General features: G+C 36.1%; 1 protein-coding gene across 1 annotated transcript in view; it reads left to right on the plus strand.

The window, feature by feature from the left end:
- Nucleotides 1–10,895, plus strand: part of LOC123692973 (vacuolar protein sorting-associated protein 13) — a 36,247-nt gene extending 25,352 nt beyond the window's left edge. The window contains exons 54-60 of the mRNA XM_045637831.1: nucleotides 176–371; nucleotides 735–884; nucleotides 1,499–1,588; nucleotides 2,685–2,854; nucleotides 7,685–7,811; nucleotides 8,177–8,302; nucleotides 9,450–10,895. Coding sequence (XP_045493787.1) covers nucleotides 176–371; nucleotides 735–884; nucleotides 1,499–1,588; nucleotides 2,685–2,854; nucleotides 7,685–7,811; nucleotides 8,177–8,302; nucleotides 9,450–9,647 — 1,057 coding nt within the window. The 3' untranslated portion in view covers nucleotides 9,648–10,895. The remainder of the gene's footprint in view (nucleotides 1–175; nucleotides 372–734; nucleotides 885–1,498; nucleotides 1,589–2,684; nucleotides 2,855–7,684; nucleotides 7,812–8,176; nucleotides 8,303–9,449) is intronic.
- The last annotated feature ends 7,039 nt before the right edge of the window (nucleotides 10,896–17,934 follow it).

Here is a 17,934-nt window from a genome sequence, read left to right on the forward strand (position 1 = left end):
AAGTTAGGACGTCAAAATGTTACGATTCGAGTGAATTTACGGCTTTGGATAAGATATGTGCTCGAGTTTGTCAATAAACGTGGTTTTTCTATTTACTTTCTTTTTTTTTCTATATTATAAAATGTGAAAATTCATACAAATAAACCAGATGCAATAATAAAATTTCTGCCTGCAGGTTATCATATTATGAAAGAAATTACGAGTTCCTGTCTCAAAAGGAACTGATCAGCCAAGTTCAGAGTCACTACACGGGACAAGCTCTGAAACAGTTGTACGTGTTGGTGCTCGGACTTGACGTCATCGGCAATCCATATGGACTTGTTATTGGTTTGAAGAAGGGCGTCGAAGATTTGTTCTATGAACCGTTCCAGGTTTGTTGTTTAACATTATCTTTATTTTATATAAAATTCATTGTTATATTGAATCATTGATTTGATAAGAAAATTTAATTAGAAAAGTTATAATAATTGTTTTGATTCTTTAAGGAAAAATGAATATGAAGTGAAGTTTCAACGGAATAACTATTTACATTATTGTTTCAAAACGTTTGGAAAACAGTATTGTTTCAAACGTTTTGTGGTGTGGAAAGGAACCAGTAATTTTTAATACTAAGAACATAATATGTTAGTGTATTCATAATTTTATCAACGGTCTTTCGAGTCGGTTACACAAATTGTGAAAACATTGATCAGCATACCATAAATAGTTTAATTTATAAAATCTGTTGTATGCAGGGCGCGATCCAAGGCCCCGGTGAGTTCGCGGAGGGGCTGATGTTGGGTGTGCGCTCGCTGGTCGGGCACACGGTGGGCGGGGCCGCCGGGGCCGTGTCGCGTATCACTGGCGCCATGGGACATGGACTCGCCGCGCTTTCCTTGGATAAGGTGAGGACACACTACACGATACACATGCAAACGTAGAAATATTTGTAAAGGCACATGTACACTCGCTCATTTTTACAACAAATACACGTACGTACGTATAGACACTCGCAATCGTTCGTGATCTGGTGATGGTGGACGCATACGCATGTACTCCTGTACGCACACGATGATAACAAGAATACAGACGCACATAAGCAAAGACACAGGCAAACCTATGCTACCATGAATATAATATTATACAAGTACATACGAACACGTACACATAAACAGGCACAAAACTTTTATACACGTACTTTAGTAAATCTTTAAAAATTACTAGAATTTCGATTCTATTGAAATATGGTAACCGGCGAACCAATCAACCTCCAGCGAATTTATTTTATTACCAACTATCGATAAATAAATAATTCCCATTTGTTCATTCAGCTGACAATCATAACTTCTCAAATGTCCATATAATATTAATTTTATTTCCTTTAATACAGAGTAGTATTAATATGCTAGACAAAATTGCAGTAATCATAATGCAATTTTTCGCAATTAAATCATCTGCAAAATAGATCAAATAATTTTCAGAAATTGTATCTAACATGATTTTGTGTTTATTTGTTTAGGAATACCAACGACGTCGTCGAGATAACATTAACAAGCCTCCTGCTAATTTACAAGAAGGATTAGCCAGGAGTGGCAAAGGACTTGTTATGGTAAGAACAATTTAATTTTCCTTGAGGCTTTAGTGATAACATTGATATTATAATTTCAAAATTTCCAATTTATTAATCTAAATCTTTTTCTCCCTAATACTGCCAGTCCATGAAATGATAATAACATTTCATAGTTATGTTAGGAGTAATTAAACATTTTTTTTTCAAAAGTCATAAAATAATTGTAGGCCTTATACGTGTAATACCATAAATGTATCAAAATAAAGAAATTTCCGGCTACGCTACTTGTGAGACCATTAGAATATTTCAGTGAACTTTGTAATTATTAGCGTAATAAAAATTTGTCTTTATCCATGCTTTAACAATCAACTGAAGTATCTATGTGGTAAATGAAACAGAATCATCAATTATAAGAATACGCTATTCAAGTTATGATAATTTTTAAAAATAGTCCAAGGCCCTCATGATATTTAAATGTGTCACAAACACCTAGTTTATTCAACTGTTGTAGTAATAGCCTGGCAACCCAGGCTGTGCCTAGCTCTTATTTAAACGCTGTCTTTTAAAAAAAAGGTAATTATGCGGATGGAGTAGGGGTATAGGGCATATACTGTACGAGTGCGTAGTAACGCGTTATACTAGACTTATTGGTCCTTTTGAGAGTATTTATTTTGCTCATGTCAGTAAGATGCGAATGGGACTATGTGAAACAAATACGTATAAAGCATGTTATATTTGAGCGTATCTTTGTTGCGCGTACGTTGATATAGCCGCCTTTATAAACTTCAAGTACTTGGCATAATTGAGGGTATTCATACTCTACATTTATTTATTCAGTTAGACTTCTTCGAGAAGCACTTTTGAAACGTCAATACATATTTTTAACATTTACCACCGATTCGGAAAGCAGTATCTATGGAGAAGAATCGGCAAGAAACTCCATAGTTGCTCTTTTAAATCATTTCAGTATTACATTTTAATTTTACAAAATATGTAACTGTATATTATCATAATATGTCAAAGAACTGTCCTGTGGTTTTTACGCGACAACCCTCCATGGGTTTTTCTATTCTGCGCGTATTGCGTATTCTCGTGTGGGACACACGTGTAAGCGGGTGCGGTGTGCGGTGTGCAGGGCGTGGTGGACGGCGTGACGGGCGTGTTCACGAAGCCGTTCGAGGGCGCGCGCGAGCAGGGCGTGGAGGGGTTCTTCCGCGGGCTCGGCGTCGGCGCCGTCGGCCTCGTGGCCAGACCCACCGCCGGCGTGGTCGACTTCGCGTCCGGATCCTTTGATGCCGTCAAGAGGTGATTAGCTTGTCTTGTCTGCATGCTTGCTTGTTTACGATATCCCGCTTGTCTGATCCATTGTGTCTGTGTCGTTTTCTTTGTTTAATTCTAGTAGGTAATGGGAATTTTTTTGTTGATTTTGATGGTTTAGTATGTTTGCTTTTGATTATTTTTAGCACGGATCTCTTCACGGATATCCGCATGAATTTTTTCAGTTTTCATTTTTCGATTAAAAGCAACATCATATAAATTAATAATTAATAAAAAATGTTATAACAAAATGAATAACGGCACAAATTTATGTACATTTCCCCGTTGACGATTAAAGATAGACTAAATGGAGACCGTGTCAGCTGAAGCTTTTAACTCTCAGATTAAAAACTTTTATTTTCTTCTCCACGTTTACTTTGCTTATAACCTATACATATATTTCACTAACAAATCTGAAAAAGAAAACTCCCAAATTTTTTTTGTTAAATAAATAGTTTATGAAGTATTTTTTAAATAGAGCAATTTTATTTATTTTTTTATTTAGAAAACTTCTCTTACTTTCTTAAAGACAATGCAATGGCAACAAGTAAATGGCAATAAATTAAGAAATAACGCATACGCATTTATCGTCAAATTGCCTTTAAATTTCATCTGTATTTTTCAGCAAAATTTATTAAATTACTTTCAAATTTTCGTCTAACTGAATGTTTGATAATTAAGGGAAATATCAAATGTTATGTCGGTATTGGAGTGTTCTAAAATATATTTTGGTAAAATTAATTATTTGAAGTAGGTAATAATTAATGAGTTACGCCAAATTTGGCTCAAAAACCAATAATGCAATGAGTATAATTAAGCGGTGTAGTGGTAATATTTATGGAGTACGTTCGCTTCCAAAATAAAGCTCTATCTAAATTCTTAACAAGTGGCTCAAAATCAATATTTAGTTAACTATGTATTTGAATAACTTCATTTGAATTCATCTTATAACAAAGACGATTGTATGCCAGAATGCTTTATTAGATTTATGGGCACATAAAATATTTTATGATATGTGTTGACTATTGTTATCGTCATTTAGTAGTCGGACTGATTTTATACGTTACTATCATAAACTGTGTCGTTTCGCACGTCACCAACGTCACACAAATCTCACTAACGCTGTAATGGTCCATTATTTCCATAATAATTGTGATTTAGGAAAGCTTTCGTAAATATAGAGTAGCTTTACAATGATACGTAATAAAGGTTACCTTCGAAATCATGGTGTCCTGACATAAATTATTTGTTAGACATATTTTTTCTTTATCATCCCCGTGCGAATCTAATTATATTAAATCAATCTTCTTCGCCTTAATTTACGAAATAGCCTCAGGAAATAGATTGGTCAATCATTTTTTATTCAAAGCAAAACAATTTTTATATAATATATTCACAATAATTGGGTGTTCGTCTGAGCCAATAATTGGTTCGAAGGATATATAAATGCTTTCGTTTACAATTTAATAAGAATTGGCTCTTCGTTATAGTAATAAGATAGATTTTTTTTTATATATAGATCGAGATCCGTGATAACAACCGGGAGGCTTCTGATCGAATTTCAGTTTTCGATTCTGTATTATTGTAATGCTTATTTGAATAACATGTTATGGATTTATTTATAATAAAGGTGCAATATATCGAAATATTAGAAGTTGTGTAATATACTTATTCTGCTATTTGTGAGGTTACTAAGATGCATTTTGAGATTGAAGATCTGATAGTGCTATTTAACCAATAAAACTAACATTGCATATTACAGATTATAGTAAGATCCATTTTGTTTATAAATTTTTTATCATTAGGAGAACTTTGTATAATGATATACAAGCACATAATATCTAACAATTAATTAATTTAGCCATGCGGACACTTCATTATAGTCAGGAGGATCTTTAAATATCGGCTTTATATAAAGATCCTGCCTGACCTATGAAGTCTATTTTCCTCATGTATCAAATATAGCAAGTGGAACGTGGTATCATAAAACATATCCTTGACGGTTTTTAATTCTAATCAAGTAGAAATAATAGAACGAATCTTGTCAAATGCTGATTAGTGATTCACATTTAATGCCTCCTCTACACTACTCGCGAAGTTCCTCGGCGAAGTACTCGGCTGAAGTCCGCGGTGCTACAAAAAGTTGGACGAAGTAAGCCGAACTACCTCTCTACATTATTCTATTCGTCTAACCTCGTTCAACTTCGCGAGTAGTGTAGAGGCAGTGTAACAATTTTTAATACATTGAAAAAAAAAAAGTTAATATTCGATGGTACATATTTTGAACTCGGTCCTTTCTTAATTAGTAAACACGTTTATCTGTACCACTATGAAGGAAGACTCGGGTAGTTGAAGTTCATTAGGTAATAAAAAATACTGGGGTTACTGAAGTTAATTATTAAGATATAAGACAAACTGGGTTCGCTCAAGCTGGGGTTGGTGTACGTAGGGCGTAGTGGAGGGTGTGCGGGGTGTGGTGGTGCGGCCGGTGCGCGGCGCGGCGGCGGGCGGGCTGGGCGGGCTGGCGCGCGGGCTGGCGGCCGGCGCGCTCGGCCTGCTGCTGCGCCCCGCTGGCGGCCTCGTCGACTTCACCAGCACCCTGCTCACCTCGGTCAAGAGGTCCACGCTATCCTATCCTATCCATCGTATATCATGCCATTATATCGTAGACTAGCACCCGCGTGGCTCCACTCCTGTTGGTCTTAGCGTGATAATATATAGCCTATATTACTCGTGGATAATGTAGCTTTCGAATGGTGAAGTAATTTTTAAAATCGGTCCAGTAGTTTATGAGCCTATTCATTACAATCAAACAAACAAACAAAGTTTTCCTCTTTATAATATTAGTGTAGATTACTCAATAGTTACTATTTAAATATGTGTACTATCCTACTCATTATAATACCTTGATATCAATGCTGTGTTCTATTCACAAGTCACAACCCTGTTATTATATCATATCCTGTCGTTATATGTCGTATCCTACTACCTACCGAATCATCATATACTTTGTCTTCATTCCATCCTATTAGATAGGGAGGCGAAGAGGGGAATTTTCTGCAATACTCGAGCGTGGCAGTTTAAGATATGAGAGATACCTTAGACCTAATAGAACAACCTTGTTAACTATTTAGCTCTTTAAGTAGTGACGCGCGCCCAGGATAGACGATCAGATTAGTAAAAAAAAATCGATAGTCTGAAATACTCGAGCGCGTCAGATTAAGATATTGGGGGTTGATTTTAGTGTTTTAAGACTAAATTTAACTAATCTGACGATAAGTCCTTGACGCCGCCAAGTTATAGGGTCGCGAACTTGTAAAAAAAAAACGTTAATCCGGCATTCTCGAGCGCTATTGTTTTTATATAAGTCGCGAACGATACATTTTACAAAAAAAAAGTTTGAATAAACAAAAAAGGTAATTTTATTTTACACAAAAAAGGTCTCTTTACATTTTTGCCCAAAGTTAAAACTTTTTGACTTGAAGCATCATAAAAACTCAAACTCCCGGTTTTTTTGAGTATATCTCGAAAACTGAGGGTGTTAAGAAAAATTGATATGAAATAACGATGATTAAAAAAAAGAAACTCTCAAACCTTTTTCGGTCAGATTAAGAGAACCCACCAACATTTTTGTCAGATTAAGAAAATATGCTTTCAGGAGACCGAGATAAACCTCCCCTATGAAAATCTGACGCGCTCGAGTATTTCAGAAGGACTTTTTTTTCTGCATTTTCAAAAATTCATCGTAACTTATCGTCACGCCGAAATCGTCAGTTTTTTTAAGGGGAGCTTCCTTGGGGCCTACTTAACACCCCTTCCGAAAATCTGACGCGCTCGAGTAAATTTTTTTTTTGTGCATTTTTGACGAATTAATATGCCTAGCCCCACCACGCAAACCGGCAGATTAGTATACCGTTGTTATCAGAGGCACTTGGGGCATACGTAGTATGAATATCTGACGCGCTCGAGAATGCCCAAGTAACTATTTTTTTTTACATTTTTGAAAATCCGTACACGCCAAACCCACCGCTAAAATGGTTTTTACCATAGAAGCTTTTCTTTTCGAAATTATTGTATCTATCGATTTTGATAAGTCTCGACGGCGCCGTTTAATTACACCATTTAGCTACCTCGCCTCCCTATCTATATACCGTACTCTGAAATTGTGTGAGATATATAGAGTATATTGTTCATTGTAGCGTTGACGTGAATTGTATATTGTGTAATATTACAAATAGGAAAGATAACCTTTAAATATGGAAATAATAGACCATTCGTAATCCATTTTTCTATTTGAGACTATAACAAGTAGAGACGGTAACATAGGTTTCGTGCGACACGAAGTCTTTAATTATCACCAAATAATTACTGGGGAATATCAATCAAAATCAAGCCTGCCTGCTTTTTGAATTAGTTGGAATTTATGAAACAATAAACTTTTTTAGAAACATACGCTTCAATTTTATTTATTTGAACATTACAAAATACAATCGTTTGTACGAATTTAAATATTCATGCGAATTTTGATTACAGTGTTGTCGGCTTAAGGGCTGTGTAGTGCCGTTAATTCCTCCGTGAACTTGACGTCCGCGATATTCCTGTTTCATTTTAAATAAAATTATACGTTTCTCTTTATTGAACATCCCAATTATTATAGTCCTAGTAAAAACGATCCATATTTCAAACTAATTTGACTTTTTGTTATTAGTGAATATAATGCAGACAAATAATATATTGAGTCTTATAATATAAATATATTTGAGAATTACATAATTCTAAAGTAATGTTCCTTTATTTAAACTATACACATGCAAACAGGGCAGCAGATATGTCGGAAGAAGTGACGAAGCGTCGAGCGGCTCGCTACTTACCGCCCGATGCGGGCGTCAGGCCGTATTCGAGATCGCACGCAGAAGGATACAAGTTACTATCTGAACTTGAAAAGGTAAAGCGTATTTGATTTATAGCGAGGTTTTATGATTGTATTTGTTTAAAAAATGTTAATTCAGTGTCGCATGTTAAAAAAAAACACAGAAAAAAATATTTTTGTCAAGTTTTGCGTTTACGTCTAGAATAAGATTAAAAATAAAGATTCTAAATGCACACATAGTTTGTGCAAATACAATTAACTAGTCAAATACAATTATTATCCGTCACTTGGACGGCCATTGATTAAAATACCAACAGCCTGTTACAGTTGTAAAAGCAAAAGTTTCAGATACTTTCGCTCTACTACGATATAAACTTTTTTAAATAAATTATTGGACAATAAAAATTACCCATTTTATTTGAAATAACGTATACATTTAGGGTAAATTCGTGAGCACGGACACGTACGAAGCGCACGTGTGGGTGATCCCCGCTAAGGAGGTGGTGATGTGCACGGACAAGCGGCTGCTGTATCTCGAGAAGAATAATGTTTTTGGTGGCTGGCAGGTATGAATAAAAAGTTTATTTTTTGGCGCGGTTTTGGTAGATTTATATTAGTCGTGTAGCATTTGAATGATTTAAAAATACATTTTTTTAAAGAGAAAAAATTTGATCACGACGTTGCAAATTAAAAACAATCGTAATTTGGTACTTTTTATTGTAGCTGGTGTATTTACTCACTTTTCTTAATTATCCTTTCTAATAGTAAAACGATAGTAAGTTAAAATTCAGTTTAATATTAAATAGTTCGATGTATGTGCGATAATTATATGCTGTTGTTTTTTTTATTTTGCCGTGACTCGTATAAAATTGATTTATCTTGTTAATGAGCGAAATGCAAAATTCAAACATGTTTAAACCTCGCGTTTTTTTCTCACAGTTTCCAATTTAGTACTTTAATATATTTTCTTAATTAGAGAACGTTGTTACAGTCTGAGTACATATTTTATTCTCTTTTTACCTAGATACGGTAAAAATAGGATTGCAAACTTAAATTGCAATCAGAATAAAATACAAGTTAGTAACGTTTTATATCTCGGTTACCGCGAGTCATGTATTATGTAACGAGTGCTCGGTGTCGACGCCGCACCCCGTAATTTGGTATAAATATTTCATTGAATTTACACCTAAATATTTGAGATCAATCGTTAATTATTTCCACGGAAAATAAGGACAAACAGCTTTATTACAATAAATATTGGCTTCTGACAACAAGTCAATATAATAATTTTATTCGTAACGTGTTGGCACTGGATAAAATTGTATCAGTGTGCCGTTAATTTATTATTATTGTCATTAAAGCCTTGCCAGTGCATTAGTGAACGCATGCAAAATTTATGCGCGATTAACTAACTTTGTATATTTCGCATTGAGAACAATACACGGATTTCCGTGTAATTTATTATACTGACGTATTTCGTACAGCCTGGCTAAAGAGATATTTACCAAATATCCTCTCCAAATTTATGGGTACCTATTGAAACAAAAAAGTAGGAAGGCTAGCAAAAAGGTATCTATCAAATTAAATCTCTTTATTGTGCCTAATACTGTACTTACAGAAAAAAAGCAATCTGAACAGGAAAAGCTCAACAGGCGTTTCTATCGTTAATGCAGCGATTACTACGTAATAGTAATAAAAACTCTTTGCCAACAGATCGTATGGACATACCTCTGGACGGAAATCCCAGAAGTGCCAACCGCTGTGAACAAAGGCGTATACATTCCCACAGCCAAGAGGAAGGTGCTCGGAATGTTCCCGAGCTCTGGCTCAGGAAAAGTGATATTCCTATACGATGAGCAGCAGAAGAAGTATTTACTAGCGCAGTGCCAGCGCCTCATGGCCGCCCGTTGACATGAGGAAGTAGAAAGAATAACGCCCACGGAATGGTTGGCGCAATTCTTTCTACTTGTATTCGACACTCGCACCGCGCTGCTTTCTCTCGCTTACCACTTTAACGTGCACCACTTGACGCAAAGGGGCTTTCGCTGAATCTTTATTATTACTCTTTATTATAGTATCCCCTTTTTCTCTTGGAGATGAAACCGATATCTATCGACCTTAACTTTGCTCTTCTAGTTGATATAATTTTTCTATTTACATGTTTTTAAGTCAATAGACTAGACTTTTTTGTTATTGTTGTATATATACATGGAAGTATTCATCTACTTATTATCTGATTGTAATGACAATGAAATGACGTGACATTAGGTTATGTTAATTTATGTACAATGCGCAAATCTCCATTTTTGTTTATACTGTGGGTAGATTGAAAATTTATTGTATTAAACATGGTACTTAAACAGAATAAGTTTGTCGACTTTTGAATACAATGGATTCTCCGATTTGCATTTATAATAGCTTTCTTTTATAATGTAGTCTTCCGCGTTTAATCCTATGTAAGTGTTTGATATTTGCGTATGGTGGTTTAATCAGCATAAAATACTTTTTTATAAACATTTTTATCATTATGGCGTTATTCGCTTTACAATTTTGCCAAAAAATATTGGCAAGATACAAGCCTATAAACACTTTAATATTGATTCATTTTTGAAATGTTATGTGCTAAACAGACCAAGGTCTGACTCGTATAGATGTCATAAATACGTTGCAATTTAATTTTCATTCACCTACGAAGTACAAATGTTATACCAACGACTTGCATATTTTATATTTGTTTGCGAGCTTGGCCAGAACTGTAATGTTAAGTTTAGAATGGTTTACGATGAAATTGTTGCAGTTTAAAACGTACTGGTCAAGTTGTATTGTTGTTCCCTTGGATGTAGCAGGATACCAGTGCCTTAATGGATTATATTGTTTAAGAAAAAGAAAATATTTAATGACTTGTGTTGATTTTATGTACTCGTTACAATTCTCTTCGATTGTGTTGTTGAGATGTATATCGAAATTGCCTGTTTTTCTTAAGCCCTATAATTATTCCTATAGCGATTTATACTACTTTGTAATACATATATTTTGTAAGCGTTTTACGTTGCTGTATTAAATTCTTTCGAAAACTTTGTATTTACTCGTTACGCACGTTACTAATGTTGTATTTGTTTTGTGGATTCTTTAAATGTTTGAATAAATGTATTTGTAACTCAAAGTGTGTTTTTATTTCACTAAAATTACGTAAGCTTATGATTGTTTGATGTCCGTTAATAAATGAAATTTCGTCATAAACCAAATTCGTATAAACGTGTTAGTGAAACAATCAAAGCAAGTTGTAAAGGGTTTTATATTCGAACGATAAAAGGGATATTCTGAATGACAGATTATGTCTCCAGCACGATGGACTTTACGAGCGTTAAATTTTAGCACTCGTTTAGCTCCGGAGTGTTTAAATCGAGTGCCGTGAGTTATAATAGCCACATTTTGATTGGAGTTAACCAGTAAAAAATATAATTATTATATCTAACTTTATAATCATTTAATAATATATTCTAAGACTAATAAAATTAATTATCTTTAAAGTTAAATTTATTTCTAACTAGCGGTCCGCCCCGGCTTCGCCCGTGGTACATGTTTTCGTTTTCTCTACATAAGAACCATCCTCGTACTTCAAGGAATATAATAAAAAAAGAATTATCGAAATCGGTTCAGCCGTTCTCGAGTTATGGCTTACCAACACATTTTGCGATTCATTTTTATATATAAGATTACATACATATAACATGTTTATTGATCTTACAATTACTTTAATGTTATAAATTGTGCGTACATACAGATTATGACATTAAACAAAAAACGTATAAGTTTCAAAAAGTCTTGATACCTTGTCAAAAATACATATTACCCTCGAGCAACAGGAAATCTGTTACATTATTATGAAGCCTTCCACGCTTCACTAGATACGTTGGTATAAAAATCTTTACCGGATTAAAAAGTCATTGAGCTGGAACGGCAAAAGGAAAAGTGGATTTGTTAACGAACCCCGAGCAGTCGCGACAGCTGTTGTCATCTTTCCTTGACAAAAGCCATGTGCACTAATAGGATATTGTGCTATTCGGGTTCGACACTATCATTCACATAGTAATAGCAGCTGTGTACGGATTCTCCTCGGTTTGTAAGAATTACAAATTTAGCCCTTTTTTATAGAGGAATAATTTACATTTCTTCTGCTGAAAGAATTTTCTAAATCGGTCACGTAGTTTAGTTTTTAAGTTTATTTGCTACTAGCGGTCCGCCCCGGCTTCTTCCGTGGTACATATTTCGCAATAAAAGGTAGCCTATGTTCTTTCTCAGGGTCTCAAGATTGTCTGTGCCAAATTTCATCAAAATCGGTCCAGTAGTTTATGTGTGAAAACCATACATACATACATAATTTCAAACTTTTCCTCTTTATAATATTAGTATAGATAGTATAGACGTGGTATAGACAAATACATTTACTAACCTTACTAAAGAGGAAGCTGTACGTAAGTAGAGTCTGAAATATTATATTTGCACAGGTTTGATAACTCAGTTAACTATTTTAGTTCTGTGGTGTCAAAAGCAATTGATGAGGACGAAACGGGATATCTACTCGTATCTGTGCCGAGTGCGCTACGTAGTTATAGTTAATACTTTGGCTGCAGACTGCATCTATTTCAGATTTACTTAGTCTATACTTTATACAATAAAAACTATTAGCAAATGGAAAAGTATAATTTTGTTCCCATTATCGTCCTAAGTTCTCAATGGAAACCACAAGTTTACTTATAAATATTCTTAGTTTATTGAATAAGTTTTTGTTTATCCTTGAAATTCGATATTCTATTTTAAAACCGTATTGGGTACTTTGCAAACTTTTAAAGAACCACGTATTTCCTTTAGTGAAAAAATATTAAAGAAATAAACTTAATCTGAATTCTAAAGTAAAAAGAATGATATTATAATGAATGAGGGATAAAATAAAATAATTTGAATCGAAGTCAAGAAGCAATCCTTTTTAATCATACAAATGGATAGAGAGCTTGAAAATGTTTTATACTTTTTAAATAATAAATAATTCTCAGTGAAAGAATAAAGCTCGCTCGTCTGTTTGCACTGGTCAATTTCTATTGTACTTATTCGCACTTTATAATGAAAGTCTTGTCTGCAAGTGTACCTAATCTGGTATACGACCGCTTTATTAAGTTTTATCGCTTTCCACTTATTGCTTAGTTAGGAGGAGAATACGAAATGAAAAGAAGCTAGCTAGAAGGGGCATATTTTTTATTTCTTACCTACATCTTTGGTATTCCATAAAATTTTAGGTTAATTATAAACATTTTTCTAAGTTTATTAATTATTAGCACAATATATTGTCTTTGTGATTAGATAGTTGCTACCATAGCTAGGTTAATAAATATCCTGAATTCAGAAATCCCTTCATCTGATGCGTACAAAATTAGTTGCTTGGTAAGTAGGTACTTAAATATCAAATACGTACTTTTCTTCAATGTGATGGATAAGTATGTTTCTGATAATATACAAAACAAAATTATATGAATTTGTGATGTAATCTACAGCTGTTATTTCTTACTTATCGACTATAGGACTATTGGTAGGTATATGTAAAACCCTTTCATACGTTGTGTGACTGACTCGGATATCCACATCCTTAAAACTTCTTAAACTTACTTCCTCATTTCCATTTAAAACTTTCTTCTTTTGCCTTTTGTGTTTCTGTGGCATTTATTTATAAGAGAAATACATTTCTAGCATAGCTTTAAATATTTTATTACAACAGGTATTCGAAACAAAGCAGCAGTGAACGTAATAGGTAGGTAATTAGATTTACGGATTTCGCAAATCTTATTCATTTACCTACCCAATTCGCTCTAATTTATTCATTTCATTTTAAGGAGGCAAATCAAGAGATTAAAATGTCTATTCTTTATTTAAATATTGGTTTTATTTTTTTTATTTGGTTTTTAAAGTATTGTATATATTTTAGACGATAGAGTTTACGACGATTGTCTTTCGATAATAACTTCCCAAGAAATAGGTAAGCAAATAAAGCATACTTAATGTAAATTTTATAATTATTGAAACATCCTGACAGCTGCTTCCTATAAATAAACATTGTGTAATGAGGCGCGGGTTCTGTACCGACATGCTTTAAACACTCCGAGACACTCTGCGAACTATCTGGATCATTGACACAATGCAACGATTTATTTATATAACGTAATTACAGACATTTCAAACATTTGCGTGGATGTTAGGTAATTAGTCGGTACAATCAAGCCTTTTTGAAATATGAATAGGTACAAGCACTATACTTATACAAAGATGTGTTATCTAGTATTATATATTATTAAACTAATCCTTTAGAATTTAGTATAACTTTAGTTTAAATAAACGCGAACTGAACCGCAACACAAGCCTCTGTCACGTATGCTGCTAATGCCTGTATGAGCACTTAGATTCTCCTTGGACTTGTGTAACCTACATTGTAGGTTGTATTACTGCACCTATTGCCTCTAAATTCCTATTCTATTATATTATATTTCAGATCGATAAATAATTACAATTAAGGATAGGTACCTATTCTTACTTATTATAAAGATCATAAGTTTTAAAACCCCAGATGCAGATACGCTTATTTCTTTATTAAAAATACCTATTTGGCCGCAATAATCTAAAACACGCTGAAGATGCTATAAGATATTTCAAGTCGACTTTATCATTTTTATGAATTGCCAACGTCTCGGTCAATAGATTTTATTACCTACGTATTTAGTTTCATTCAAAAATAATATGATACTGTGATTATACTGAATTTGTTATGTAGTTGAACTGTTTTACAACATTATGACTATTCAACTAAAAGTCAGTCAATCACTGAAATAAATTATTTTTATTTTGAAGTAGGAATTATCTAGTTGAATATCTTCTACATCTCTAGAATATACTAAATTGCTCTTTAAACTGAACAATAAGTTTGATTTTACAAATATAGCACAAAAAGTAATTAAATTTTCAACAAAGCTCGACAATTTGGTTTTGTGGATGGTTTCATACATGTTTAAGTACCTAATTAGTCGGAGTAAATATTTTACAATTATTTAAACCGATGCAATCTCTGAATTTTTTTGAAATATGCATTAATTAATTTTTATATTATGCCAAAACTCTACATATACTTTATTTCGTTAGATATTTGTTGCTTTCAATATTATGTTACGAATACAACCATTAAATAGTTTTAATATTATTGCCCCTGAGATTTGTTTTCATGCTGTGACGCTAATGACGTCTTTATTACGTATTTCTTTGGTTTCGTAAGTTGAAGAGTTTCTGTTAGGCCTAAATGGCCGACTCGCACTGAAAATGTACAGAAAATCAGATTTATGTTTCATCCCTCCGAGTGTCCCGTGGGGCCAAATCTTTTAACCTATTTTTTGCAGTTCCTGATATCTATATTATCCATTGATTGTAATAATTTACAGGTGCAATTACACATCTGCAATAATGTTTATCTACAATTCAAACAGTTTAAATTTTAATCGAACTAGAATTTATTTTAATATCAATAATTATACTCAGGTTTATTTATATTAGGTACATTTATGAAAACTAGTAAAACTTTTAAAGAAATAATTTAATTATTTTTAACACCCTCTTAATGAGATAGAAGTAGCGTTGTTAAAATTGAAATGTAATTTTATTCTCAAAAATTTATCAATATTAAAAATTTACCAAATAAGTATTTGTCCAATACTGTGAAACAGTATTGTACTTTATCTTATTAAAATAATAGAAAATAACAATATAATTCCTGCTATTTTTAATTCTGAGAATAGTCTGTAAGAATTCACTGTTCAATCCATTAGATCCATTATCTAATTTTGTTTGTAATAAGACTTAGTCTAGATGAAAGTGTTGATTACACAAAATTTCTTTTCTTTTCCTTTATTTGCAACGAACATTAGGTAGGTACCTACTATTATTACATAAAAAATCTTAGTAAGAAATAAGAATATAAAGAGTTTAAACTTAGGATTCTCTTACATAAAAATACATATTTTTAATCTATTATGTTATACATATTTAATAAATTCATAAACATTTTATAAGAGCGGAAATCGAGCAGGCTCTACTAATCATACATTGACGGAAAGTCGATATCATACCGAAAGCATCTTTATTCCGGCCCATGAGTTTTCCTATTACCTACTATCCTAGAATCATATCTAGATCCCAAATACAATTTCAGGCCAGTTCTGCAACAAACTGCTGTAGATTTTATCAATTAGATTAAAATTATTATTTATTACACCTATTAATTGTTTCAAACGTTTGGAGTACCTTTTTTTTTTTTTTTTTTTTTTATAGTGGGGAAATCTTCCAAAGATACCCACTGCCCCCGGGGAAGGAGCCGTGGGTTATGTCGGATTCCTACCGACTAAAACCCCACTGTGTTCCGTCGAGCCGCTTTAATGATGGGGCCGCGGGTATTGGTTGGAATTCTTCCGCGACCCCCTCGGCGGCAGCCCATCTCTAGGCCAGGCGCAAGCCAAGAACAGGAAAGATGGTTTGCCTGCTCTTCCCTCCCGTTGGCGGCATGAGCGGAACACGTCTCAAGCCGCCTCACCGAACCGGACGATGGATTACATTCCCCGTTCCACCGCCCGGCGCCCTTCATCAAGGAGGCACGTTACGACCGTGTAAAGCGGCCGCAACACGGCGACGACGCCCAATAAGACGTCTGCGCCGGATCGGGTCCGCGTGAGGATCCCTCTCGCGCGCCCGCTCTGCCTCCTCTTTCTGCGAGATCACGTTCTCCGAGAAAGCGATCACCGCACGCCAGGATCTGTCGCCATCCACCATTGCACGAACAACGGAGGGTAGAGAGAGATCCGGCCCGATAATCGCGACTAAGCGAGCACGGGGCTCGGCCCACGCGGGGCACACGGCAAGAGTGTGATCTGCCGTGTCCTCCGGGCAGGCACACCAGTGGCAGACCATGCTGGGCTCCCTCCTTGCGACTTTACACAGGTACCGCCCGAAGCAGCCGTGCCCGGACAGTATCTGTGCAAGGCGGAAGGTTATGGCCCCGTGCCGCCTGTCGCACCACTCTTGGAGGACTGGACGTATGGCCACGACCGTCCTCTCACCCGCGCTGGGATCTTCGAGCCGGCGTTCCCACTCCCGGAACCGCCGCTCGACAGCCTCAGCCCTCCACTCCTCTACTTCCTCATAGGAAGGATTCACCCCATGTGACCTAGACGCCGAGACGCGCCGATACACGTCCGCTAGCATCTCGGCGTCCAGATCCCATGGCGGCGTTCCGGCCATTACGCAGGCAGCCTCAAAAGACACCGTGCGGTATGCCCTAACTACTCTGAGCGCCATGACCCGCTGCGGCCTCCGCAAGAGGGGTCTGGTACGGGCGCTCAGGGTGTCTGCCCAGATGGGGGCCCCGTAGAGGGCCATGGAGCGGATTACGCCAGTGTATAGCCGACGACACCCACCCCCAGCGCCTCTAAGGTTTGGCAGCAAACTTCCCAGTGCCCCGGCCGCCCCTACAAGACGGGGGGCGAGGCGACGGAAGTGCTCCGTGAACCTCCATCGGCTATCCAACACGATGCCTAGGTATCTCATGGTGGTGGTGACCCTGATAGCTACCCCACCGACCCGAATCTCTGAGCCCGCGCTATGTAGCCTCCGGCGACCGGGAAAGAAAATGGCTTCGGATTTCTCCAGCGCCACCTCTAGACCCAACCGCCGGATGCGGCACACCACCTGCTCAACTCCCGTGGTAGCTAATAAAGCTGCCTCCTCGTATGTGGCCCCACGCGCAGTCACCAGAGTATCGTCGGCGTAACAAGTTACGCTAACACCTGGGAGGTTAGTGGCGCGCAGGACCCAGTCGTACCCGATGTTCCACAGGAGAGGCCCGAGGACCGAACCCTGTGGGACACCGCACGACACTTCCCTCTCACTCCATCCATCGCGGGTTGGATACGCAACAGTCCTATCTGAGAGGTATGACCGCAGCAGTCGCACCATATAGCCCGGCACGCGATGATAGTGGAGAGCTTGCAGGATACTGCCCCACGGCAAGGTGTTAAACGCGTTGGCGATGTCCAAAGACACCGCCAGGAGGACTTCTCCACTAGCAGCCGCATCTTCTGCGGTGGCTCTCACGCGAGATATCGCGTCGAGTGTG

This window comes from Colias croceus, chromosome 7 (genome assembly GCF_905220415.1).
Source record: "Colias croceus chromosome 7, ilColCroc2.1".
Classification (NCBI taxonomy): domain Eukaryota; kingdom Metazoa; phylum Arthropoda; class Insecta; order Lepidoptera; family Pieridae; genus Colias; species Colias croceus.